Source organism: Salvia hispanica, chromosome 6 (assembly GCF_023119035.1).
Source record: "Salvia hispanica cultivar TCC Black 2014 chromosome 6, UniMelb_Shisp_WGS_1.0, whole genome shotgun sequence".
Lineage (NCBI taxonomy): Eukaryota > Viridiplantae > Streptophyta > Magnoliopsida > Lamiales > Lamiaceae > Salvia > Salvia hispanica.
The window spans coordinates 3,529,194-3,554,829 of record NC_062970.1 but is presented as its reverse complement, the minus strand read 5'-3'; the positions used below and the strand labels follow the sequence as shown (position 1 = coordinate 3,554,829).

The 25,636-nt window shown below is 36.3% G+C and overlaps 5 protein-coding genes across 7 annotated transcripts; 4 read left to right on the top strand and 1 right to left on the bottom strand.

Annotated features, from left to right (window-relative positions):
• Nucleotides 1–622: 622 nt before the first annotated feature.
• Nucleotides 623–1,496, top strand: LOC125196380. The gene has a single exon (XM_048094871.1). The coding sequence runs from the start codon at nt 739–741 to the stop codon at nt 1,306–1,308; it is 570 nt and encodes a 189-aa protein (XP_047950828.1). The 5' UTR covers nt 623–738; the 3' UTR covers nt 1,309–1,496.
• A 2,830-nt stretch (nt 1,497–4,326) lies between these two features.
• On the top strand, nt 4,327–5,771 carry LOC125193770 (protein RGF1 INDUCIBLE TRANSCRIPTION FACTOR 1-like). 2 transcript variants are annotated; one of them, XM_048091645.1, is made up of 4 exons: nt 4,327–4,485; nt 4,590–4,778; nt 4,860–5,075; nt 5,176–5,771. In XM_048091645.1, the coding sequence occupies exons 1-4, from the start codon at nt 4,432–4,434 to the stop codon at nt 5,392–5,394; spliced, it is 678 nt and encodes a 225-aa protein (XP_047947602.1). In that variant the 5' UTR covers nt 4,327–4,431; the 3' UTR covers nt 5,395–5,771. The 2 variants fall into 2 exon arrangements, with proteins under 2 accessions (XP_047947602.1, XP_047947601.1); XM_048091644.1 differs by having other exon boundaries at nt 4,336–4,500.
• A 3,647-nt stretch (nt 5,772–9,418) lies between these two features.
• Nucleotides 9,419–13,379, top strand: LOC125193769 (29 kDa ribonucleoprotein A, chloroplastic). The gene is made up of 4 exons (XM_048091643.1): nt 9,419–9,817; nt 9,922–10,020; nt 11,254–11,550; nt 13,088–13,379. The coding sequence occupies exons 1-4, from the start codon at nt 9,434–9,436 to the stop codon at nt 13,220–13,222; spliced, it is 915 nt and encodes a 304-aa protein (XP_047947600.1). The 5' UTR covers nt 9,419–9,433; the 3' UTR covers nt 13,223–13,379.
• Nucleotides 13,380–15,131: 1,752 nt separating this feature from the next.
• On the top strand, nt 15,132–21,578 carry LOC125194121 (ABC transporter B family member 2-like). Its single transcript, XM_048092171.1, has 9 exons — nt 15,132–15,184; nt 15,289–15,464; nt 17,125–17,585; nt 18,230–19,150; nt 19,244–19,683; nt 19,759–20,000; nt 20,083–20,330; nt 20,394–20,806; nt 20,880–21,578. The coding sequence occupies exons 2-9, from the start codon at nt 15,303–15,305 to the stop codon at nt 21,422–21,424; spliced, it is 3,432 nt and encodes a 1,143-aa protein (XP_047948128.1). The 5' UTR covers nt 15,132–15,184; nt 15,289–15,302; the 3' UTR covers nt 21,425–21,578.
• On the bottom strand, nt 21,530–24,978 carry LOC125194123. 2 transcript variants are annotated; one of them, XM_048092172.1, is made up of 7 exons: nt 24,820–24,978; nt 24,658–24,747; nt 24,400–24,554; nt 23,535–23,655; nt 22,122–22,241; nt 21,971–22,041; nt 21,530–21,899 (listed from the first exon to the last, which is right to left on the bottom strand). In XM_048092172.1, the coding sequence occupies exons 1-7, from the start codon at nt 24,925–24,927 to the stop codon at nt 21,650–21,652; spliced, it is 915 nt and encodes a 304-aa protein (XP_047948129.1). In that variant the 5' UTR covers nt 24,928–24,978; the 3' UTR covers nt 21,530–21,649. The 2 variants fall into 2 exon arrangements, with proteins under 2 accessions (XP_047948129.1, XP_047948130.1); XM_048092173.1 differs by lacking the exon at nt 24,820–24,978 and having other exon boundaries at nt 24,400–24,463; nt 24,658–24,710.
• Nucleotides 24,979–25,636: the final 658 nt, after the last annotated feature.

Sequence of the window (25,636 nt, the reverse complement as noted above, 5' to 3'; positions counted from 1 at the left end):
AAAAACTGTCTGCCATGTCAGCATTAGCCTTTCCCATTTCACTAGGACTTCCCACTAGGACTTCCTGCAATAAAATTAATAAATTCACAATTAAAATTAAAATTTACGGAATTAAAATTTCGACACGAGCCGTATTTATAGATTTTTTTTTTCAAAAAAAATTTAATTTTCGGTGGGACGTCCGAGTGGGACATCCTACCCACGCCACAGTGGTGGACGTCAGATAGGATGTCGGGTTGAGGGGCGAGGCCATCCGATGAGCACTCGGGATGGGCGTGGGCGCCCTTCCCGCTCCCTACGGCGGACGTCTGGTCGGACGTCGCCGACGAGCGACCGGAAGGGGCGCCGGTGGAGATACCCTAAATTATCTCGTGAACTAAACACACTACATGTTTATTCTTGGATACAATCTTGAGTAACCATGAATAATACTACTACATGATTCTGCATTATTTTTATATTGTTGTAAACTTAATGACGTGGAAACAATTTTTCTGTATGGAATTATAAAATTAAAAAAGAATAAAACGGTAACGCGTCGTTTAATGCACTACCAGAATTTAGAGTGGACAAAAAATCCTCCTATATATATATACCACACAAATACTTTCACAACAGTTAAACAAAGGGAAACAAACATATACATACAACCTCTTTTTTTTTTTCAAAAAAAAATTAACAACAACAAAAAAAAGAAATCCATTGATTGATTCATCATTTCCTTGACAGATACAATCAATGGCGGCGGCGGCTGCGTATCGCGTGGAGGAGGAGCAGGTCTGGAAATGCCCCAAGCACCCAACCAAGCGGCGGCGCCACGGCGTCTGCCCCACCTGCCTCCGCGACCGCCTCATCACCCTCTGCCCCAATTGCGGCAACGTCCGCCCCTGCCCCTGCTCCGCCGCCCCCTCCTCCTCCTTCTCCGCCTCCTCCTCCTCCTCCTCCTCCTCCTCCTTCGCCGCCGAGCCCTCCTTCACCCGCTCCCGCTCCCTCGCCATCCCCTTCTTCCTCCGCTCCAACCCTAGCCGCCTCCATTCCGCCTCCTTCCTCTCCGTTTTCAGGCGAAAGGGGAAGAAGCCCGGCGACGCCAAAAGCAGCGCCGGAGACGCCGATTCGGAGAGCCACGATAAAATTGAGGATTTCGCGAGGATGATTTCGCGGTCGAGGTCGGTCGGGGTGGGCTCGTCGGCGGCAATTGGCGACGGCAGCCCCTCGTCGGGAAAGGGGAAATTCTGGAATGTGAAGGCGTTTCGGAGCTCTTCGAAGAATCACAAGGCCGCTGATATTTCCGCGTTAAACAAAGGGTGATTATTATCTTTTTTTTATTATTTTTATTTTTCCTAACTTCATTTTTTATTTGTGTGGCATACGAATTTACTATGCTGAATTTTTTGTTTTTGTTTTTGTTTTGTTTTATTTTATGTGAATGTAAATATGAGTCGATGTAAATTTGTTTGCTGGCACTATTTAATTAGTTAAGGTGTATTTTACTTCTATTAAATTTTATTTTTTAGCGCACGAATAGTTATAATGGTATAAAGTAAAATATACAGATAATTTATAACCGGAGGGAAATAGTGTACTTAATTTGTACTTATAGCCTAAAATCAAGATATAGTCTATGTACCACTTAAATTTAAACTCCCACAAAAATTTATTGTCTAGATTAGATTAGGTTACCTATAATGGACATCTAATAAAAAATACAGATAATTTATAATCGGATGGAGAGAGATTAATTTGAACTAATACTTACCTCCAAGAATCAAGATATAGTCTATATTCAAGATATAGTCTATCTGTGGAGTGTTATATTGCTAACTCATAATTTAATTGATAACTATAATTAAATAATAGCCATTAGATATCTAAATTAAGGGTTTAGATCATTAATCCCTAAATGTTAATACGATCAACAAAAAACGTCAATAAGGCCATATGATTAATTCCAAAAAATATCAATAGGGATATTAATGTCAATTAACTACGTATTTAGTTATAACTAACTTTTAAAAGATATCCCAAAACTTGAAATTCATAAAACATGTATCAAATTAAAGATAATTTCATAAGGATTCCAACGATATCATACATGCATATGTTCCAACGTCAAAATTTGAAAAAAAAAATTATTTTTTTTTAATTTTTTCGTACAAGCAGAAATGTCAACATACTATATAAAATATGTCAATATAAGCGAATGGGTTAACATTCTTAAAACATCAAGTGTTGACATTCTCAAAGCATTGATTTGATATTTTCGAACACTATATTGATATTTTCATCCAAAACCTAATTTTGAGTTTGTTTTTATCTTTTTCGATTTAATTAATAAAAACGAAAATTACACGTGGCAAATTGTAGACCACATGTTTTCTAAAATCATATGGCCTTAAATTAGTTATAGTTAACAATTAAATGATGAGTTAGCAATTAACTATAATATATACCATCAAAATTTATTATCTAGATTCAGTGCAATTAATTTATTGGTTTACTTTGTTATTTAAACAAATACAACAATGTCTTTTCGAAATTCATTATAAATTAGCTCATAAAAAATACTCCCCAATATTCAAGTATAAGCCTATAAGGGCATGATTTTGTGATTGGGCCTATGTTACTATTTGTCGTGCATAATATGGATCGAGTAAATCGAAATCAATCTTCTTTGAGCTACACAAAATATTACTGGGCTTTAAAAATAATATAAATCAGAAATGAGTTAGGAAGGCCCAGGGAGGATGATATGATTAATAATCTTAAGTTGGAATTCAACCTGTATAATTATGGGATTTTAGATCACGAGATGAGATCAATTTAGATCTCATTTAGATTTGGAAATAAAAAGATACAATATGCACATTTAGAAGCAATGCAAATCACTCCATTTTGTCTCCATTTTACTTAAACTTGTTAATACTTTGTTTTTTTAATTAATATTCAGAATTATATGGAATTATCACATGACAATACTCATTTTAATTAATAACTTTCTAAGCACTTTTATAAATTATGTCACGGACTCATGAGACAAATAGCCCCGAATTAATTACTGAACTCAAATACGTCATGAACCAAAGTATACATGATTTTTTTTTTATAAATGATTCGTTATTTTTTATGTAATTTTAAAATATTTAGTTGTTGAAGTGATTTAAAATTGAATTGCCAATTCATCACACAATAATGTGCACAAGGCATGTAATTTTTTAAATGGTTTAGTCATTTAGTTAACATGTTTGTAAAACTAATGTGTCAACATAAATTATGCATGTGTGAGTGTGTAGAATACCACTAGTAGAAATTGTAATTTAGAAGAGGCCAAGATGGAAAGATTGCACCTCATAGTCAAAAGTTATTCTATAAGAATTCATAATTTACATATATTGTGATGATCATCATTTAGAAGAGGAAAGTATTGCACCTTTTTAACAAATCCGACGTCGTTTAACATGTCATTGTTCTTTTTAAGGGGAATTTATCAAAAGTATTATGTAACTTGTGTGGAATAACACAAATCTAAACAAAAAAAGGTCATATTTCACTACATTTGTTTCTTATATGCGATATTTTTTGTCTCAAAAAGAAGTAAAACCAAATGAAATTGGATACAAATTCATCGACATTGATTTGTAGATATCGGTTGACTCCAAACTTTTCCCTACCATAGTCTTCTCACACACACACTTTCCACCATTGACCCAACACCCCAATACACACGGACTGAAAATAAAATAATATTTTAAAATATGAATAAATATAAAGCATAATAAAATGGATGGACATTGTTCTCTCCTATAACTAAAAAACATAAAAACTTAGGCACTACCAATAATGCATGGAATCGGAACAATGTACCAACTCAATTATCTTTTTCCTCAATTAACAAATTCCCATTCAAGTGAAGGAAATTAAATAAAATCTAAAAAGGTAACGAATTTCCTCATAGATTCTTTTACAATTTACCACATTAGTAAAACGAGATTTAAATTTTTTCACATATAAAATTTTGTCATACGGCAAATCCCCATTAATTAATCATTGCTATATCCAAATTTATCTACTGTAGAGCACTCATAAAATAAAGACAAAACGAAAGACGCATTAGTTTGATTAAAAATAATAATTGTGCGATAAGACCGAAGCAAGAATGTGTAGCACATGATAATGAAAGGCAATAAAGAAAGTATTAGGAAAGTTAATATAATTAAGATGAAAAAGAAAAAGGAAAGAAGGAGGTCGGTTCCTTGCAGCCAACGTATCTCCAGGTTCAGCCTCGGAGCTAGGTTCGGACTTTGTTTATGTAAGAAGATAATCACGAACCTCCTCACCATTTACAATTTCAGTACAATTACAAACGAGTCTCTCTCTTCTCTTCTCTTCTCACCGCCTCCACTCTCTCTCTCACAGCCACCTTTCAATTGATCAATGGCGATTGATAATCAAGAAGCTGCTGCTCGTGAAATCAAGCCGAAGAAGATGGTACTAAAGCTGAATGTTTGTATCGACTTTTCGCCTTTTTGTTTGATTCCACATTTTGTTTGTGAAAAAGATTGGCTTTTTAACGATTCTTTTTGTTTTTTTAGGGGCCGAATGAGGAGAAAAATGTGTGGCCGCCATGGCTGAAGTCGCTGCTGAAGGAGAATTTCTTCGTCCAATGCGAATTCCACGCGGATTCTCACAAGAGCGAATGCAATATGTATTGCTTGGATTGTATGAATGGCCCTCTCTGTTCCCTCTGTCTGAATTCTCACAAGGATCATCGCGTGATTCAGGTTGGTTTTCTTTTTTTTTCCTAATTGGTTTTTCAATTCAATGGCGGAATTGGATTTTTAACGGCGGAATTGGATTTGCAGATTAGGAGATCGTCGTATCATGATGTGATCAGAGTGTCGGAGATTCAAATGTATTTGGACATCAGCTCGGTTCAGACATACGTAATCAACAGCGCGAAAGTTGTTTTCTTGAACGAGAGGCCTCAGCCGCGGCCGGGAAAGGGCGTCACCAACACCTGCCACGTCTGCCACCGCAGCCTCCTCGATTCCTTCAAATTCTGCTCTCTTGGTTGCAAGGTACTACTAAATTATTGAATTTGAATTGAATTTGGGTTTAATTTGAATTTGATGTGTGATTGGTTACTGAATTTGGATTTTAATTTTTAATTTTTTGTAGATTGTTGGGACGACGTCGTTGAGGAAGAACAAGCAGTGGCCGGGGAAGAGGATTAGCGCGGCCGCGGCGGTGTCGGAATCGGATGAGTCGAGCAGCAGCCACGGCCAGAGCTTTACGCCGTCGACGCCGCCGCCATCCGCCGTCAATTACCGGAATGCGAAGCGGAGGAAGGGAATTCCCCATAGAGCCCCTATGGGTGGAGTCACTATGGAGATGTAGTGGAATAATAATGCTCTTTTAGTATGTGAATGGTTAAAGTTAAAACCCTCCAAAAATAAATAAGGTACCAAAAAAAAGAGGGGTTATGGTTATCTGATTAATCATGATCTAATGCAATTACTGAAATAGTCTCTTGCCTGCATTGTAATTTGTTCATAGAAGCAGGTTGCATATAGGGGGAAATGGGAAATAATTAGAAGGGTAGAATTGGAAGAGATGCATATTTTGTATACTCTAGTTTTGTTTTTGGCTTTGGTTTTATAATGTGGTTTTGAAGTTTCCTATGTTTTCTACTCCTCTCTTTGTGTTTCTTGGAAGTCATGTGCAAAATTGTATATATGCCTATATTGAGTTAAACTAATGTAATTTTGGCGTTAGATTTTCCCTATTCCTTTTTAGTAATTCACATGATTTCAAGTGGCAAAATGTGAATGGGCAAGCATGGTCATTCTCATTGTAATTTCAAAGAGTCAAAGTCGCAATTGAAAAGCAATAATTCAAGAATGAATGAATAAAAAATTAATTGGGCAACCAGATTTGATCTTTGCAATGGTGGTTATCTAGGAATGAATGTTTTGACTAAAATTAAAAGGGAGTGGGGCAATGGCCGGCCGAGTTTGAAGAGGTCAGACCAATGGAGTTTCCACGGTGGGTCTGGTGTCGTTTTGGAATCAGTGGGATTCTTTCTTGGTGGAGGGGTTGGGCTACCTGTGGGGCTATGGCGTTTCTAGACCGTTTGATTGATTTCAACGGCGGAGATGGAATTGGTAGGCTTCTTTGCCTACTTTTATCTTTGTTTCGTGTTTCTCTTTCACATATTTAATTCTTTGTCTAACACATTGACAATGCGTTAAACGAGTTGCTCCAATTTCGTCTCGAAGAAATTTTGGTTTGATTTCCATCGAGATATGGCTATATTTACATTTTGAGGCTCTATTCTTTCATCAATGCACATTTGTAGTTTTTATATTTTAAAATGCATATTTCTCGTCTTTATACTTTGCAGCTTGCTCGTTTAAACTATTTTTGCACTTTTCGAACGCTTTTTTTTTTGACAAAAATGCCTTTGAATCTAAGGGACATTTTTGTATATTTCTTCTCTATTTACAGCCATTTTCATGATTTTGATTCTTTTTCTACCCTTTTGCGTTTGAAATTTTTGGGATTTTAAATTTATTATTTATTGATTTTTGCTTTTTTATCACTTCAAAAGAAACGGATAACTATATTTTGGTGGTGGGGATAGACATAATTTGATTTTATTGTTTTGTTAGCATGAATTTTTTATTGAATCATATAGTAGTATTTAATTCATGGTGTTATGAGATTTTTATTTATTTATTTTTATGGGAAAAGTTATAATAAGTGGGGTAGTGCTTATCTACTCATCGATTCCCATTTTAAGAAGTTACTGGCATTGTTTCACATTATGTGAATAAAAATAATATATACCACTCCAGTTTTTTTTTCTTTTTTTTTTTATGACGAAATAGATATGAAACACAATCTGCAGCGCATGAATTTGACGATGAATTTTTTTCATTGAGCAATATAATGATCGGGAGAAAAGTAGGAAAAATAAATCGAAATATGAGGAGATATTTATACATATGATTATAATTTTGGAGTATTAATGAAGAACCATTCCACTTATTTTTGGAGTATCTAATCCTTTGATTTTTGGCTCTACTTTTACAAAAATACATCAACTTCAAATAAAATTAATCACTCTACTGATAAAAAAAAGCACTACGGTTAATAAAGAATATATTGATCACAAAAATGTCAACTCTAAAAATGTTTGGAACGAATCGATTTGGAGATAACATCATTGAAGGGAATATACAAAAATGTTCCTTATAAATTTGGGGGAATTTTTATCAAAAAAGTACTATTGAAAAAGAGCAAAAGCACCTTAAATGAACTAAGTGTAAAATATATAGATCACAAATGTGCATCACTAAAATTATATGGCCTTAAAATGTACACAAGGCTAAGTTTGATACTCCATTTAACATGAAAAAGGCTGTAATAGTAAACTGAATATAAGAAACATGGATCCAAAAAAGACAATGATTTTTAGAACTCTCTCTAATAACTTTTAAAGTTGGATCAATTATAGTTCCACATCTATCTCCCACCCCATAATAATTCGAACCTTTGTCTTAGTGGTTGAGGGGAAACATGAACCTTTAACATATTCGTCAGAGCATCTCCAAGGAGAAAATGTATATTGAGAAGGTATATTTTTCTTTTACCTTCTCAAAAAAGTTATTATACCTTTTTAAAAAGCAATGGACTCCAAGGAAATAAGGTAAATTTAAAAGGCAAATAAAAATAACTAATTTTTTACCTTTTCTATCAAGAAGAGGTAAAGATACATTCTCAAAACGAAAGACGGTATAATACCTCTTCCAATACCTCTTCCCTTGGAGTAGTACATTTTTATGTAGAAAAGGTAAATATGGTAGTTATGTCCATTTACCTTTCCATTTACCCTTCCCCTTGGAGATGCTCTTAGAGGAGAAACGTCTTACCAACTGAGTTGCACTTCCGTCCCCAATTACTTAATGCACTTCCTCTCATCTTGAAATTTAAGAAAATTCATACTCCATTCGTCCTAAAATAGGAATTCTATTTAATTATGCACGAGTTTTAAAAAATGTAAAGAAAAGTGAGATGAATAAGCTAGTAGAATATGAGTCCCACTTATATATAGTTTTATACTATAATGTGAGTGGAATAAGTTGGTGGAATGTGAGGTCTACTTACTATTTATAGTAAAAGTGAAATAGGAGCATAAGACTCTTATTGTGGGACTGACCAAAATAACCAAATATAACTTTTATTGTGGGACGAATGAAGTAAAATAATGTAACAGAGAATAGATGGAGTAAAATAAATGATATTTGATATTTTGTTTTTGGGCATGACTAAAATAACTTGTAACTATAAAAAATAGAATACGACTAAAGTAATTTAGGACGAAGTGAGTATGAAATTCGAATATGTCATAAGTTGATGATAATGCTTGAATTAAATTTGAATTTGTGCGTTTTGTCCTTATGAATTTTGAAACTTATTCTCTCTTAGTACTACTACTTATGGCTTACTATAGTGACTATAAGTATATCATACTAATTATGGCTTAATTTAGTGATTGTGGTACAATCATCCGAAATTGAGCAAGAGCATACGAATGAAAAATCGAGCATAACTCAAATTGCACTTGTGCAAAAACAGCGGCAAATCGAGGGAGTGAGAAATTAAAATTGAGCCCAATAAAGGAAATCAGAATTAAAACCAAAATTCGTGCAATAACGAGAAACCAAACTGAGCCCACAAAAATCAATCACCTACTCAAAATTTAGTTTTATACGAAGAAACCCAAATCAACAATTTTCAAAATGGAACACAGATAATTATTCAAGGTTGTGAAACCCATATTAAATTAAGCCATAATTCAAGCAAAATTCCCCCAAAAAATCCTGTTGTCCACGTAGAACAAGGAAATAAAAATAATTCGACAACATACTACATTTTTTTTATTGAATTTGGGTCAATCAAACAAGCATCAAACCAAACCGAAATTATGTTTTGATGTTATTGCAATGCATATTTCTATCCGACCAATTTGGTCAGAAAAAAAATAAGGAATCATAGTGATTTAAATTACAAGAGCCAAATTCTAATTAGTGTAGTATGGTTCGAAATGAATATCAGAATATCAATCACAAATTTACAAAATTTTACAATTATTTCATTCAGATACTAAAGGATTTTTTTTTTTTGGCTAAAATGACCAATGTTTCATTAAAATGTTTTTTTTTCATTCATTTTTTTGTTAAAATGAAGCAATGAATATTATCAAAAGCGATCATTTTATATAAGGGGGCGATATAATTGAAATAATTTTTTTTTTGAAACTTTCTTGTATTTGTGTATAATTAAAATAATAATATTGGTAATTTAAATTATTATCCAAAATAGAAATAAACCCTTAAAATATGAGGATTGAATCCATCCGAGTGTGAAAGCCATGGCTTTGGGAGCAAAGGAGGCGGCAATGGCATCTTCCATCTTCTCATCTTTCCCTCCAACTTCACTCCATCTCCATTCATCCAACAAATCTTTATCTTCAATCAAATTTGCAGTCGCCAATTCTCCGCCCTCGCTCAAATTCAGTTATCGCTACACATCGAAAAGGTCTTCTTTTCAGTTGCAATCAGCTCCAGAAAGCCTTACAACTGTAGCAGAAGAAACAACTGTAGAAGAAGAAGGAGAAAAAGAAGGAGAAAAAATTGAAAAATCCGGAAATGCTAACATCAGAAGGAAGCTGTTTGTACTGAACCTGCCGTGGTCCTTCTCCGTCGCTGATATCAAGACATTATTTAGTGAATGTGGCGATGTTTCGGACGTTGAGGTTAGAACACCTTTTTTCTTTAAATTGGTTGAAGTGTGTGTGATTCTAATGTTTTTTGAATACTTTTATGGTTGTGGCTCTTACGGTGATGTGTAATTTTGAAGATTATAAAGCAGAAAGATGGGAAGAACAGAGGATTTGCGTTTGTTACGATGGCTTCTGGCGATGGTGCTCAGGCTGCTATCGAAAAGTTTGACTCTTATGTAAGTTTGAACTTTTCAAGTTGGTTTTTGAATTCTACAATTGAGTATATTTGCTTTAGTTTCTTGATTAGGCTGTGGATTCGATATTTTGTGTGAATGCTAAGTTTAGATGTCAAATGATTATACATTTACGGGTAGCTTCTCTAACTTAGTTGGAGTAACACTCTGCAGCAGCTTCAATTTATGTAGGATGGTTTCTGCATTGAAATCAAGTTGTAGATTTTGGTAGTTTTCATTTTCCCCAAGGTGATTTGGTTAACTCGTCGAGGAGAAATGGAAGCAACTCAAGGAGTCGATGATGAGAAAGATTGGAAGTAGTTATGGTTGTTGCCATTGGCCGACTCTGGTTTTACAGTTTCTTATCACATATTTTTCTGAGTTGGTTCAATCTTGCAAGCTGGTCTTTGGATATTCCGTGTTTCACATGTGCTTAAACTATGAAATGATATAAATTGTATCCCGGCTTGTGCATTTGATTTGTTCGACCTGATAGAATGCTATTGAGGCTTGAGCCAAGCTTGATGCTCTTTAATATTTATTGCTTTGTTTGAATTGACTTGTAATTTGGTTTTGTGATCTAACAGGTCCATTAGTTCATTGTTGTGTTTCTAGTTAAGCAGGATGATTGATATTGTGTGAAGCGATGATGTTATTTCTTGTTGAAACAGAGTAAGCTAAAACAAAACTGCTGCATTATGAAGATTCATGGAAAGTTGGACCTTAGAAGATGATAGTTTAACAAATTTTGTTGCATAGGTACTTTGATTCAAAAAGGAGTGTTTGGATCCATGTGATCAGGCACTAAGCTTTAGATAAAAGTGTTATGCATGGATACAGTTCGACACACTGCTTTAGGTTCTTGATTTCACGACCAGCATCTGTTATGTTAGATTGGTGGTATCAAAGGTGTGGTGTCTTCACTGTCCTGCAACTTAGCAATAATAGAGGAACTTGTAGAGTTCATTTTAACTGGAAGTATCTTGTTAATGCTCCTGAAAAGACCTAACTGTATGTATTTCTCGAAACTCTATCTTCCTACAGAATTATGGGGGTGAAAGAAACTGGTCACCTTTTCACTGTAGTCTGTAGTCTGTAGTCTGTAGTCATTTGAGTTTCAAGGGGTTTACAACTTCTCAGTCAAAAGAACTGAATTCTGGTTATGCTTTTTATTGTTGATCTCTTTGGTATCCATTTCTAAATTGTACTCCATTTGCATGATTATTATTTATGCAGGAAGTGGTGGGCCGAATTATCAGAGTACAATTTGCTAAGAGATTCAAGAAACCTGTTCGTCCTGCTCCTGTAATAGTCCCTCCGCCTGGAGAGACCCGCCACAGGGTTTATGTATCCAATCTTGCGTGGAAAGTGAGATCAAATAATCTCCGAGAGCTATTTTCATCCAACTTCAATCCTGTTTCAGCAAGGGTCATATTTGATAGTCATCCTTCAGGAAGATCAGCTGGTTATGGATTTGTATCTTTTGCCACCAAAGAGGAAGCAGAATCTGCAATTAATGAATTAGATGGGAAGGTAATCAACCACTGTTATCTTAAGGCTCATTTAATTCTACTTATTTTTAATTTCTCAGATAATATCAGCGTATCAACTACTTTAATAGCTCTTAAAGATTTCAAATTAGTTGTGTCTACTTATGTCACAGAGTTTAATGAGGTTTTATGGCTCAGTCATAAGATTTTGTTCTGAGACTGCTAGGAGGAAAATGTGCATAAATTTGTAATCTTTGCAATTTTTGTCCCTATTGTATCCAACAGTCAGCATATTGCTGTTGGCTCCACCCACACAGTCAGCACACAGAAATAGTTTGATTCTTATTAAGGCCATCCACAATGCCGTTCGTCTCTTAATTGGGCCTCACACCACTTTTTATCCCATCCATTACTTAAGAAACAACACCCACAACCCACCATCCCTTTCCTTACACTATTCATATGTCCCACCCTGTAATTTTTATTTATTTCTTATTTCTTTTATTATTATACATTCTAACTAAATTAAATCCGCAATTTAATTAAAATATGAAATTTATTATAATTTAAAATTACTTAATTGAAATCCTAAAAAAACCGAAAATTACATAATTAAAAATCCGAATCTTTCTTCAATGTTGTGAGCTCATAGTACTGGTGTATGTGTAAAGACTTTCTGCAAGACAGTATACAAGATGCCTTTATTTGCTTCTTGAATTTCCAAAAGATAGATGTTTTGGTGTGAAAACAATATGAGGGGATGTGGTATTTATAAGTGGGAATAGATGGAATTGGGGTACTGAAAAATGAAATACTTCACACCGTGTCCCCATTGTCCGAGGAGCGCATGGTGAGATGTCAAGCCACCCTTTTTTTTCGTTCCTTCCTGTGACATCCACCCTCCCGAATCGTGATGGTGTGGATGCTCTAATTGTTGTTTAGGAATGAAGTTCCATGTGGAGGACTTGATGAAATGCCATTTAAAAAATGCCACTGAAAAGATATATAAATGTGAACCTATACACAATAAGAAACATTAGTATGGTTAGGCTAAAGTGACAAAACTGGTAAATTTCCATTACCTCATTGTAGGCCAAACTGACAAAACTGGTAAATTTCCATTATCTCATGGCTTATTGTAGTTATTGTGTTATTTTCAGGAGTTTGAATTGCTATTTAGTAAAGTAGCTGAAATTTGTGGTGACCCTTTTCAGAAAGATTCGAAATTAGAATTAATTGAGAATGTCTTTTTCTTTATCAATAGTAAACACATGCATTTATACAATATCCTAGTAAATAGATGTAACTTGCCTCTGGATGATATCTGTGTCCATCATTATCATAATTATGGTAAGATTTAAAGCTGGCTAAAAAGTGGTGCAGTCCCTCTTGTTTATGCCTTTATGGTTATGCTGCTTTTATAGTCATATGAATGAAAATTGAAGAATTCTCATCATTACTAATATTATTGCTCGAAGGAAGAAACCATGCTTTCCAAATATACCAAATTACTTGATATTGCCATGATTCCTTTCCTTGAATACTGTGATGACATAATACTGTGAATGCTCTTTGCATAGGAATTATTGGGGAGACCAATTCGTTTAAAATTTAGTGAAAGAGGCTCTACTGCTTCCGAAAGTAAAGAAGAATCAAACTCCGATGCTGCTGAGAGTGAGGCGGAATCAAGTGCAGAACAGCCCGAAGAGTCTTGAGATAGGTTTAGCTCGTCCCGCTTCTTGAAGCACTGCTCATTTTCAGTCCTGCACATGTACTCTTGATGATAATGAGTAATGTTGGAAATTTATTTATCTGACTCAATTTTGTGGTCATGAGTAGTAAATTAATAATAGTACATTGATTGAATCCTCACTCATCAGTGTTACACCTCAACAGGGATTGAGATAGAAGAGTCATGTGCAGAAAGATCAAAGAGGTGTGTTACATATTCATACTGATATTGCTGATTAATTTATTTACATATTAACGATCACATAACATCATAATTATATAATCGATTCTTATATAGTACTAGCATGTTTTAGAAGTTCACCACTTATTTAGATACAGTGTATTGGTCAAAGGCTCAAAGCTATAGGATTGGGTATAGATTTAGTTAAGTTATAGGATTGGGTATAGATTTAGTTAAGTTATAGGATTGGCTTGTTAATTATCTTATCCTGCTACTATATTAGTGAACAAAACTGAATAATTCTTTAACTGCCTTTACGGCGAATTAATGTTAGGGATGATTTATTAGTTCTTAATTTATGCTGATAGTAACTTTTGCGTAGTACACGTGATTATAAGTTTGGGATGATTTATTATTTCTTAATTTATATAATAGGAGTAATAAATTATACACAATTAAGGTAATTTAGTCTTTTTTATATAATTAATTTCTAAAAATTAGGGATTAGTTTATTTTAAGTAAAACTAACATTTTTTCAGGAATCTAATTATGTACAAGATCGAATCCAATTTCAAAATGAAAATATACTTTTATTATCATAAATTATAGTAGTAATAAATAATTCACTATTAGTTACTTATACTTAATCATAGTATTTTTTTAAAAAAATGACAAAAGATATAGAAACAAACAAAAGTAAAATAACAAAACATAAAATACAAAAAAAAAACTAAAGAAACATATTGGAGAAAAAGTAACTCAAATCACACCGTGTTCCTAAAGAAAAGAGGTAACAAGATTACATGTTTAAACATATACGTTGATGTCAACGTGATTATTACAAGTGACGGGGAAGAAAAAGTCAAACATATTCTGATAATACAGTGCAAACTGCAATATGACCGAACTAAATATTGAAGTCAACAAACATTTCATCAAAAAATAAATAAATTAAAGAATGATTATGGATATATATTATGACCTCAAGAAAGTTAATCGAAGTATTAATTAAATTAAGTATCAGAACCCTGTTATTTAACTTTTGAGGGAAACGTTTAGAAAGTTTGACGAATGTTAATTAGGAAACAAAAATTAAGGAGCGAATCAAATTAATTAGAAATTGCCAAAGTTAGATAAGTATATTGGTACTAAATTCGTTTCTACGTTGTAAATTTATAGTGTGTTAAATAGGTATGTAAATTTTGCCAAATATTCAATAAAATTTGGTTCAAATGTCACATATAGTTTACTATTTCGACAGTTGGACAATTTTGTAAACTCCCACTAAAGGATAGATCATAGAGCCATGAGTAATTAATTCATTACTTAATAATAGACTTTTACACATAATACGTACTAAGTAGTAATTCAATAAAAGCGTGCAATTATTCATCAATTAATAGACATCACAGTGTTTCTTAATATGCTTAAATGCCAAATTTGAAAAGTAGGTGCCCCTTTTTTAATGTTAGCAACATTACTTCAAATTTGAAGTAGTACATATAATACACATATTTTATTGAATTTGTAAATATCATTGGACTCATTTAATAATTATTCTTTAGTTGGTTGTATGCAATGTTAAATCTGTGAAAGTCAAGACGACTTTGACGATTTTGGTTGGAGGAAGTAGTTGTATCATAAATTCTACAACTTCAACTTTTCTGCCCAAAGCTGTTAAAATTAAGAGCACATTGTTGTGTTTTGCAGTATTCATTGGACTTTCTGTACCTGAGCATTGTCATTCTGTTTTCCTCATGGACAGGTAAAATTAATTACACAGATAATTCATAATAGGAATACTTGTTTGTTAGTGTGTGTGTGAAGAGAGAGATGATATATAATTATATGTGTTTGTATGTATATTAGAGGTGGCGTGTTGGATGCATTCTGGGGAGAGGCAAGCGGCGAAGATGAGAATGGCTTATCTCCGATCAATGCTAAATCAAGATATTAGCATTTTCGACACCGAAGCCTCCACCGGTGAAGTGATTTCTGCGATTACTTCCGATATTCTCCTTGTTCAGGATGCCATTTCCGAAAAGGTTCGTTTTCGAATAAAGATAAATATACATAAATTGTAAACCAAAGTTAATTTTATCTAAATTGATTTACTATCTACCCCTACCCTATTTAAAAAAATAATTCAGCAAGCATATCAGCCTAATAATTAATAATTGAGTGCTAGTACTTTTGTAATTATGTGACGGGTAATTGTGTAAAATCTCTTAAATTAGGGAACTATAAAATGACAAAATTCCAATCATGTAATTTACTAAATTTATCGTTGCCCTTCATTTTTATTACTCTAACTAATTCATTCATTATTATTTGCGTCAATTAGTCACCTAATAATAGTCCTCCTAACTATTTTTGTGTGCTACATTAGGAATTACAGCTGTGTTTCCTAAACTACTCCAAAGTTCCTAAATTTAATCACGAAAAATACACATGTGACTTTGCTACATTTATTTTGTTTATAATAGGCATCTATTCCTAGTTTGAATTCGAACACCACTACTGTAAAAAAAAAATTACTACTCCACTACTAATTTCTCATTGAGGATTTTCTAATTTATAATTCAATTGGGTGGGGAGGTACATGCAATCTTGATGTTATGTTTCATTAATACTACATGTTTCCAAATTCCATTAGGCCCACAAATTTTACTTATAATTTAAATAATAGTACCATTTTCCAATAATACGGTATTTACCTATGAAAGTTAAAGCGCAAAATTTGATGAGTTGGTCGATGCGGTGTTCTCATTTACTACTATCTATTATTCATAGCCTATTTTATTTATTTTATTTTTTAGAATATTATACTACTAGTATATTTGCGTCTTTGACGAAGTACTTAGTTAATTAACTAGGTTTTCTCACAAAAAAAAATAATCTTAGATATTTAGGTTTTATTTATAGTGAATAGATGTGGGAGAGGCTGCCCCTCGTTTATTCGAGTGGCTTTAATTTCTCTGAAACTGACTTTTGTGGTGTATTTAATGCATATATGTTCATCTGCATTTATTTCATTTGGTTAGATGGTTGGGAAGGGTTTCAAATTCCAATCTCCCTTATTTGAATAGATCAGCACTCCCATAAATATTTTGGGTGCAGTTGGATAGTAGAGAAATAAACGTGACCATAATTTATTATTTCCATGTGGTCGCCTTTCTTGATATACCTTAATACCTGTCAAGTCGGATATTCAAATATATTTTCATTATTTTATACTAGTATTTTACTATCCATGTATTAAATATTATTTTATACTAGTTTATTACTATCCATGTATTAATTTATTTTATCTTGTAATTCTTGTAGATGGTATTGGAATAACATATGTTTAATGCAATTAAATTGTTATGAAAATAAAAATATTCAATTCATGTCAGTAAAGGCCAAATGGACAGTTTGGTAGGATAGATAATTTATTATAGGAACAAACATAACATAAAATGTGTGTTTTTATCATATTTGAACCCGATCCGATTGTACATCAATCGAACTGAAACCCTATTTCGAGCTCGAATTGACTAGACTCGATTCGAGCCCTAGGAACATGCATGGTCAAGGACAGTTACATATAGTATAACACTAAATTAAAACAAGCTCCACAAATCCTTCATCTTTACATGTAACTTCATGAGTTAATTAAAAAGTGTAGATTAATTTGTGTTCATGTACATATAATATATGCAGGTGGGGAAGTTTTTGCACTACGTGAGTCGTTTCATAGTAGGCTTCGCCGTTGGTTTCATGAGAGTTTGGCAGATCAGTTTGGTGACACTTTCCATAGTGCCATTAATCGCAATCGCCGGTGGGATTTACGCCTATGTGGCGACCGGCCTAATCGCCAGGGTTCGGAAATCTTACGTCGAAGCTGGAGAAATCGCGGAAGAGGTGATAGGCAACGTTAGAACGGTGCAAGCATTTGTGGGAGAAGAGAAGGCAGTGAAGTCATACACAGAATCCCTTTTGGGGACATACAAGTATGGGAGGAAAGCCGGGCTTGCCAAGGGGCTTGGGCTCGGGACGCTCCACTGCGTCCTCTTCCTCTCGTGGGCGTTGCTCGTGTGGTACACCAGCGTCGTCGTTCATAAGAACATCGCCAATGGTGGAGAGTCCTTCACCACGATGCTCAATGTTGTCATCTCTGGCTTGTAAGTTCATAAAATGATTATAAAAAATACTCTCTCCGTCCCCGATTAATTGTCACTCTTTTCTATTTCGGTCCGTCCTTCAATAATTGTCATATTTCACTTTTACCATAAATGGTAAATAGGTCTCACGTTCCACTAACTCACTCCACTCACTTTTCTTTATATTTCTTAAAACTCGTGCCCGGTCAAAGAGTGACAATTAATCGGAGACGGTTAGAGTATTGTTTTTTGATTGGTTTGGATCAACTCTTTGAATTAGTCCAAATTAAAGTCCATACTATTTTCTAATTGGTTTGGCCCCTCTCTCAAATTAGACCAGATTTAAATTCTAGATGTATATTGATTGGGACCAGTCCTATTTTGAATTAGACAAATTAAAGTCCAATTATTTTGATTGGTTTGGACCACCCTCCAATTAGAGTAGATCAAATATAAAGCCTAGATATATTCCAATTTAATTGGTTTGTCCATCTTTTAAATTAGACTAAATTTAAAGTCTAGATACACTTAAAGTATGATAAAGCTGAAATTTAATTTATATAGCGATTTCAGTTCTCTCTTTACACTGACACGGGATATATTTGTTATATTTATTTGTTTCATTTGCCCACACCCGAACTAATATGATCATGTGGTCATCGCAGGTCGCTCGGGCAGGCAGCGCCGGACATCACGGCCTTCATACGGGCCAAGGCGGCCGCGTACCCCATCTTCGAGATGATCGAGCGGAACAAGACGAGCAAGAGCAACGCCACGAGACACGGGAAGAAACCAAACAAAGTGGAAGGCCACATCAAGTTCAAGAACGTGAAGTTCAGCTACCCTTCCCGCCCAGACGTCGTCATCTTCAACAAGCTCTCCCTCGACATCCCACCCGGGAAAATCGTGGCCCTCGTCGGAGGCAGCGGCTCCGGGAAGAGCACCGTCATATCCCTGATAGAGCGCTTCTACGACCCGCTGTCCGGACACGTCATGCTCGATGGGAACGATGTTAGAGAGCTTGACCTCAAATGGCTCAGACAGCAGATTGGTTTGGTGAACCAAGAGCCTGCCCTGTTTGCAACCACCATAAGAGACAACATCCTCTATGGGAAAAATGATGCAACCAATGAGGAGATCACACGTGCTGCGAAGCTGTCTGAGGCTATCAACTTCATAAGCAACCTTCCTGATAGATTTGAGACTCAGGTGGGGGAGAGAGGGGTGCAGCTGTCTGGTGGACAGAAGCAGAGGATTGCGATATCGAGGGCGATTGTGAAGAACCCTTCGATCTTGCTGCTGGATGAGGCCACGAGCGCGCTGGATGCTGAGTCCGAGAAGAGTGTGCAGGAGGCTCTCGACCGTGTGATGGTCGGGAGGACTACCGTGATCGTTGCACATAGGCTTTCTACTATTAGGAACGCGGATGTGATTGCTGTTGTGCAGAATGGGGCCATTGTGGAGACTGGGAGCCATGAGGATCTTATGTCGAGGCCGAATAGCGCTTATGCTTCGCTTGTTCAGTTGCAGGAGGCCGCCTCGTCCACCTTGGCTCGCTTGCCCTCTCATAGCGGCCGCCCTCTCAGGTAATGAAGACCGAATCATCTTATTTGATTGTAAAAAGATAGGTTCAAAAAGCCCCTACTAACATATTTTTCTGCGTCTGCCACTGCTTGCAGCATTAGGTATTCGCGGGAAGGTAGCATAAAGTTTTCGAGGGAGCTGTCGCGTACAACAAGGAGCCTTGGTGCAAGTTTTCGATCTGAGAAGTCTTTAAGTAGGTTTGGTGGTGATGGAGGTGACAATGTTGTGAAGCCGGCTAAGGTGTCTTCGAAGAGACTGTATGCTATGGTGCGGCCAGACTGGTTTTATGGCATTTCCGGCACTATCTGCGCGTTCATTGCTGGGGCGCAGTTTCCTCTTTTCGCGCTTGGTGTCACGCAAGCTCTTGTGTCTTACTACATGGATTGGGACACGACGCGTCGGGAAGTCAAGAAGATCGCCTTCCTCTTTACTGGAGGTGCTGTCTTGACTGTGATCGTCCACGCCATCACGCATCTCAGCTTCGGGATCATGGGAGAACGCCTCACACTTCGTGTTCGAGAGAAGATGTTCACTGGTAGTACATTGCCACAATCTTGCTGTTTTTTGTCATGAAAAAATGGTGTCATTACACTTTTTTTGTCAATTGCAGCTATGTTGAGGAACGAGATCGGATGGTTTGATGATGTGAACAACACGAGCGCCATGCTAGCATCGAGGCTGGAGAGTGAGGCGACGCTGTTGAAGACGGTGGTCGTTGATCACTCGACCATTCTGTTGCAGAATGTAGGCCTTGTTGTGACTTCGTTTGTCATCTCCTTCATGTTGAACTGGAGGCTTACTCTTATTGTCATTGCAACATATCCTTTGATAATCAGTGGCCATATTAGTGAGGTACCTCTCAAACTCAACCAATCAGTGCTATCTACTTTATGTATATGTGTATATGTATACTGATTGCTGTTTTCAACTTCAGAAACTGTTCATGAAAGGCTATGGTGTGGACTTGAACAAAGCGTATCTCAAAGCGAACATGCTTGCTGGAGAGGCCGTGAGCAACATCCGTACAGTTGCAGCGTTTTGCTCAGAGGAGAAGGTTGTTAGTCTCTATGCGCGCGAGCTGGTTGAGCCATCAAGGAGCTCATTCAGGCGTGGCCAAGCTGCCGGGATCTTCTATGGAGTCTCGCAGTTTTTCATCTTCTCATCCTACGGTCTTGCCTTATGGTATGTATGTGTGTATATACATATGTTGATCTTCTTATATGAAAACTAACTTGTTGAAATTAGGTATGGTTCTACTCTCATGGAGAAGGGGCTTTCCGGGTTTAAGTCAGTGATGAAGACATTCATGGTGTTGATTGTGACGGCCTTAGCTATGGGCGAGACGCTAGCAATGGCACCAGACCTTCTCAAGGGGAACAGGATGGTGGCATCCGTGTTTGAAATGCTGGACCGGAGGACTGAGATTGTGAACGACGTGGGAGAAGAGGTTGTGCGGGTAGAAGGCTCAATCGAGCTCAAGGATGTCGAGTTTAGCTACCCGTCAAGGCCAAACGTGATGATTTTCAAGGACTTCAACTTGAGAGTTCATCCTGGAAGAAGTATGGCACTAGTAGGCCAGAGTGGATCAGGCAAAAGCTCTGTCATTGCACTAATCCTCAGATTCTATGATCCCACTTCTGGGAAAGTGTTGGTAGATGGTATGTTCCTTCTTATTTCAAGATTTGATATGATTTTCCTAGTCAAAATATGTAAGATACTATTCATATACAGGTAAGGACATAAAGAGGCTTAAGCTCAAGTCACTAAGGAAACACATAGGGTTGGTGCAGCAAGAGCCAGCTCTGTTTGCCACATCCATCTATGAGAATATCCTCTATGGCAAAGAGGGAGCCACAGAGGGTGAAATAATGGAAGCCGCGAAGCTTGCAAACGCGCATAGCTTCATCAGCGGGCTCCCAGAAGGGTACTCAACCCGGGTGGGGGAACGAGGGGTTCAGCTCTCCGGAGGGCAGAAGCAAAGAGTGGCCATAGCGAGGGCAATTCTAAAGAACCCTTCGATCCTGCTCTTGGACGAAGCGACTAGCGCTTTGGATGTGGAGTCAGAGCGCATTGTGCAGCAAGCACTCGACAGGCTGATGAAGAACCGGACGACTGTGGTGGTGGCGCACAGGCTGTCGACCATAAAAAATGCAGATCAAATCTCGGTGTTGCAAGATGGCAAGATTATAGAGCAAGGGACTCATTCAAGTCTAGTAGAGAACAAAGATGGTGCCTATTACAAGTTGATAAACCTACAGAGGCAACAGCAACACTAAATGCTTAAGCTATACACAATTTTTTTCAACAGATGTATGTGATTGTTTTTGTTGGAAAGTATTCGACGTGGTGTTTTTTATAATTAATATGAAATGTTTGCTATATGTTGAAATGGGAAAATCAATAAAAATCTTTTCATACGTGTTTTATACATATCCATTTTCTTGTAAAGAAGACTTTTACTGCATCATCTAAGCAATAAATCCCCAGGGAGCTATCATCTACTAATCATCATCTGCATTACTTTCTTCAACTTCTGGCTTGACAAAGAACTCAATATAGGCAATGCGGCTGGGCTGCTGATAGCCGGCCGAGTCAATGTGGGGATGGAGAACAGAGGGCTTCGCCACTGAAACAAGGTGCTGAATTTTGAGCATGCCACCTCTGCCAATTGTGGCCTTGCTCCCTCGATTGTCTTTCAGGACACTAGCCGGTATGTTTGAAGTTGTTGCTCGCAGGAACTTGTATTTGTACCTGACCAGACACGAATAAGCACTTCAGTAAGAGTCACGAAGCTGCGCATTATAGGCTAACAAGAAAGAAACCTGTGTGAAACTTGGCGATCACAGCTGAATGCAATCAGAAGGTCTGTATTGGCGTAGTAATTGAAATCTATCTGCAAGCAAACAGACTGTGGTAATCTTTGGACAAAGAATGGGCTCTTTGAACTAACTGAAAAGATTATTTAAGGTGTACCTGCAAGTCCCCGTGGCCTTCACCCCTGAAGATGACAGATGGGGGTGATGGCTGTAATGATATCTGAATGCTAGAGCCAGGCCATTCGAGGTCATCAATAGCTTCCTTTAGAGCTGCAGACTAATAGATTAAAAATCACTTTGCTGATAGAATAACCGTTCAACATTTTCTTAATTACCAAATAAAAGCCAAGTGTATCAACTATGGATCATAAGCATGAAGCATCACTATGTGGATAGTAGATAGTAGATACATTGGGATGATATGAGAAAAATAAAAATCAGTTTGGTCGGTACGAGTCTTATGACTATTTATCTCCATGATATAAGAAAATTAAAGAAATAAAAAACTAATGTGGATATGTTAGCATTTTTGTGTAGACATCTGTGCAGTAACTAATAACCAGTATATTTCTCCTGCCTTATCCAGTAGTATGAGACTGTTCAACGACTTCATGATAAATGCTGAAAAAGTAAGGGATGCGGGATGCCTGATACCTGCCAAGTTGCAGAGCATGGTTGAAGATTAAGATGAATTGTCTGTTCATCTCCTAGAATATCATGTGTTTTTATAATTTTCTCCTTGGGCTTACGTCTCAGACTTCCTTGAGGCTTATGGCTCATGGCTTAGAGCGCATTTTTAAACCTAGGCACTACTACTAAAATATGATTCTGTGATGCAAAAGAATACATGGTTCTCAACCTTGGTATACCCAAACAAGACCCTACAGCTTTCAAGGGAGCTTGCATCCTATAGGACTCGAACATGCAGGACCCAACAGCTTTTGTAAACTTTCAAGGACCATTCTGGGTATATCACTATATCTATTCTTCAAGTCACTTGAAACTCTTTAGAGACAATGGGAGGTAGCAAGAGTTTAAACTTTCAAGAATTTAAACCAAAAAATCCAAAAAAGATGCTTGACATGTCAAACTTTCATATACAAGTGTCAATAATATGAATATCTCTTTTGATCATTGGTTGTACACATACTTACTAATTGTAGCTATGGCAAGTTAAGTTATATGTTGAGTTGAAGCCATGAAGGAGAGATAGTGCGGAGTAATCAGCTCAAATTTATGTGCAAGTAGATGTAAGTTCTGGTAAAAGATCTTGGTGACAATGGCATTACCTTTTGCACAAGAGTGCTGAAGACTTTACAGCATATTAGGCTGGAGACTGGGCTCAGTGAATTTAGGCCACATATACAAGATTTAGCACATGGACATCACAAGAGTACTTATCTTCCAGAGGAGAACCTAATTTTACATTTCTTATTTCTTATTCCTTATGTTCAATATTTGGTAACTATATGTTAGGACATATTAGATCTGCTTACGTACAAGTGAGTAACTTATTCTGATCATTATACTTATAGAAATTAAAAATATTGCATAAGGGAACGAGAAATACTTTAACCGTGAAACTAAGAGGAGTGCTTCCTGCTGGTTCAAAGTTGTAGTCCCATGAGATTGTCTCTGGAATAATTGTCCTTATCTCTGCATAAATGCAGGCATCTGGAGAATCAACAGATCTGTAACATGCAAAATAAGTAAGCAGATCAGATTCTAATTAAAATAAATGTTTTAATAAACAAAAGACCTCAGAAAAAAAAAGTAATATGTTGAGCATATGACACATATTAATCGGTTGACATTTTTCAGATGCCTTCAACAGTCAACACTGAATGCAGTAGATTGCATTTATCAAAGATTGTTGTGATCTATCTCACTCACACATATTTTATCCTAGCACTTCACCTTATAACAGTCCATTGTAGTTTAGGTCCTCGTATTCCTATCGTCTTAAGTCTTGAATATTACAAATAAAACATTCCGTTGCCTAGGAGTTTTACATTTGCAAGACAAAAAATTAACAGGTTTAAGTTCATTAAAACTCAAAACCATATAAAATTCAAAATCAGAGAGTTTAATAACATAAAAGATGTTATGAATTTCTCCTTCCAACTTCCACTTATCTGCAAACTCGCCCCAAATCAACATTTTTATCAATAGTAACCTTTTAAGTTAGTTAAAAACTAATCTACACAACAAAATCCTCTCCTAAGAGTAAGGACAGAGACCAAATCCCTGATGACAAATGCACACTAAGAAAACAAGTCCATTAATTCCTAGCAATCACAGCATAAGGAATACAAACAACATGAATGCATTTAGTATCAAAATCAAAGTCGGAAAATTCCAAAACCAAGCACAATAGAGTGGCCGATGATATACAACACAAAAAAACAAAGCAGTGGAGATGTTAAAATCCGAACCGGAGCATGAGTTGCATATCGGGGCCTGGATAGCGAAGCTCGAGAACGTTCGACCTGCCCGGGACTGAAAATGTATTGAGGCAGTCAATAAAGAGCCCCAAGCTCACCCCAAATCGCGGCCGGCCGGTCGCCGCGTAATCATATTTGATAAATAACTACCAAACGAAGAAACAAACCACAAGTGTTGAATTAAACATAAAGTAATTTGCAGTTGTATAATAGAATAAATAAGACCTACAAAAAACGAATGAATAGTACCTCGCGTTGTAAGTAAACCTTGGCTTGAAGACAACCGGTTTCCTCGACGATTATCACTATACCGTGTTCGGATAATTCTACGAGAGCATCCTAATTGATTGTAGGCCGATTAAGATGAGCTTTTGTTGAAAATGAGAGATGGGAGAGAAGCGGAATAGAAACCTGAAAGCGCTTCCACCGAACGGAGCAGAGGGCATCTACAATGCCTCGTACGCTGTCCAATTCGCAGACCAAGTCAGCCTCAGTATCTACGGCCGCCGCCGAGCTCATTATGTCGCCGACGACGACCGTCTCCTTTTCCCCGCAAAAAATGAGGGAGGAGATTGCGGATTGCCTATTTGGGGATTTTCGAAGTATCCTTTAAAGTAAGTTACATATTGTGATTAGAAATTATAGTTGTATCTTGCATTGTTAAGAGCATTCGTAATAGGGGCGCCGATCGACCGCCCTTCAATTGTCGCCCAGATCGGCTCCTACTTCAGATAGAGGCCCAATCATCGACTGGCGGACGCCAGAGGAGTGGGCATAGCCGAAGCTTGATCTGCACCTAATGTGTGCGCCAATCTTATTTTCAGTTTTTCTTTCTTTTTTTTTATCATTTTATAATATTTTTCTATGTTTTTTCCTCAAATTTATTTCGTTTTTTATTTTAGTTGCCATGTTAATATTCAAACTCAATTAATACCACAAAGTTGTTTAACAACTCAATATTTTATTTGATCTTATTTTTATTAATTTTTTTATATTTTAAAGATGTCAAGAAGTAATAAAAATTTGAAAATCCATTGCATCGAATTAGTTCAAACGTGATATTTTGAAAACTTTTTAAGTAAAAGTCGTATTTGCATTTGCATTGTGCTAACCAGGGTCCTATTCTAATGCTTTTAGCACCCTAATCCAAAATCAAGACTAAATCTCCACCCTTGGATTTTAAAATGAGTGGATGAGATTAAAGCTCACAAAATCTCAATAAATAATA

Bases quoted from the DNA above. Each gene is read 5' to 3' on its own strand.
- LOC125196380 (XM_048094871.1), top strand. From the start codon at position 739: ATGGCGGCGGCGGCTGCGTATCGCGTGGAGGAGGAGCAGGTCTGGAAA.
- LOC125193770 (XM_048091644.1), top strand. From the start codon at position 4,432: ATGGCGATTGATAATCAAGAAGCTGCTGCTCGTGAAATCAAGCCGAAG. The intron at 4,501-4,589 runs GTTTGTATCGAC...TTGTTTTTTTAG, and splicing joins AGATGGTACTAAAGCTGAAT to GGGCCGAATGAGGAGAAAAA. The intron at 5,076-5,175 runs GTACTACTAAAT...AATTTTTTGTAG, and splicing joins TCTGCTCTCTTGGTTGCAAG to ATTGTTGGGACGACGTCGTT.
- LOC125193769 (XM_048091643.1), top strand. From the start codon at position 9,434: ATGGCTTTGGGAGCAAAGGAGGCGGCAATGGCATCTTCCATCTTCTCA. The intron at 10,021-11,253 runs GTAAGTTTGAAC...TTATTTATGCAG, and splicing joins TCGAAAAGTTTGACTCTTAT to GAAGTGGTGGGCCGAATTAT. The intron at 11,551-13,087 runs GTAATCAACCAC...CTCTTTGCATAG, and splicing joins TTAATGAATTAGATGGGAAG to GAATTATTGGGGAGACCAAT.
- LOC125194121 (XM_048092171.1), top strand. From the start codon at position 15,303: ATGCATTCTGGGGAGAGGCAAGCGGCGAAGATGAGAATGGCTTATCTC. The intron at 19,684-19,758 runs GTAGTACATTGC...TGTCAATTGCAG, and splicing joins TCGAGAGAAGATGTTCACTG to CTATGTTGAGGAACGAGATC. The intron at 20,331-20,393 runs GTATGTATGTGT...TGTTGAAATTAG, and splicing joins TCCTACGGTCTTGCCTTATG to GTATGGTTCTACTCTCATGG.
- LOC125194123 (XM_048092172.1), bottom strand. From the start codon at position 24,927: ATGAGCTCGGCGGCGGCCGTAGATACTGAGGCTGACTTGGTCTGCGAA. The intron at 22,242-23,534 runs GTATTTCTCGTT...TTAATCTATTAG, and splicing joins CTCTTAGTTTCACGGTTAAA to TCTGCAGCTCTAAAGGAAGC. The intron at 22,042-22,121 runs GTACACCTTAAA...GTTTGCTTGCAG, and splicing joins AAGGCCACGGGGACTTGCAG to ATAGATTTCAATTACTACGC.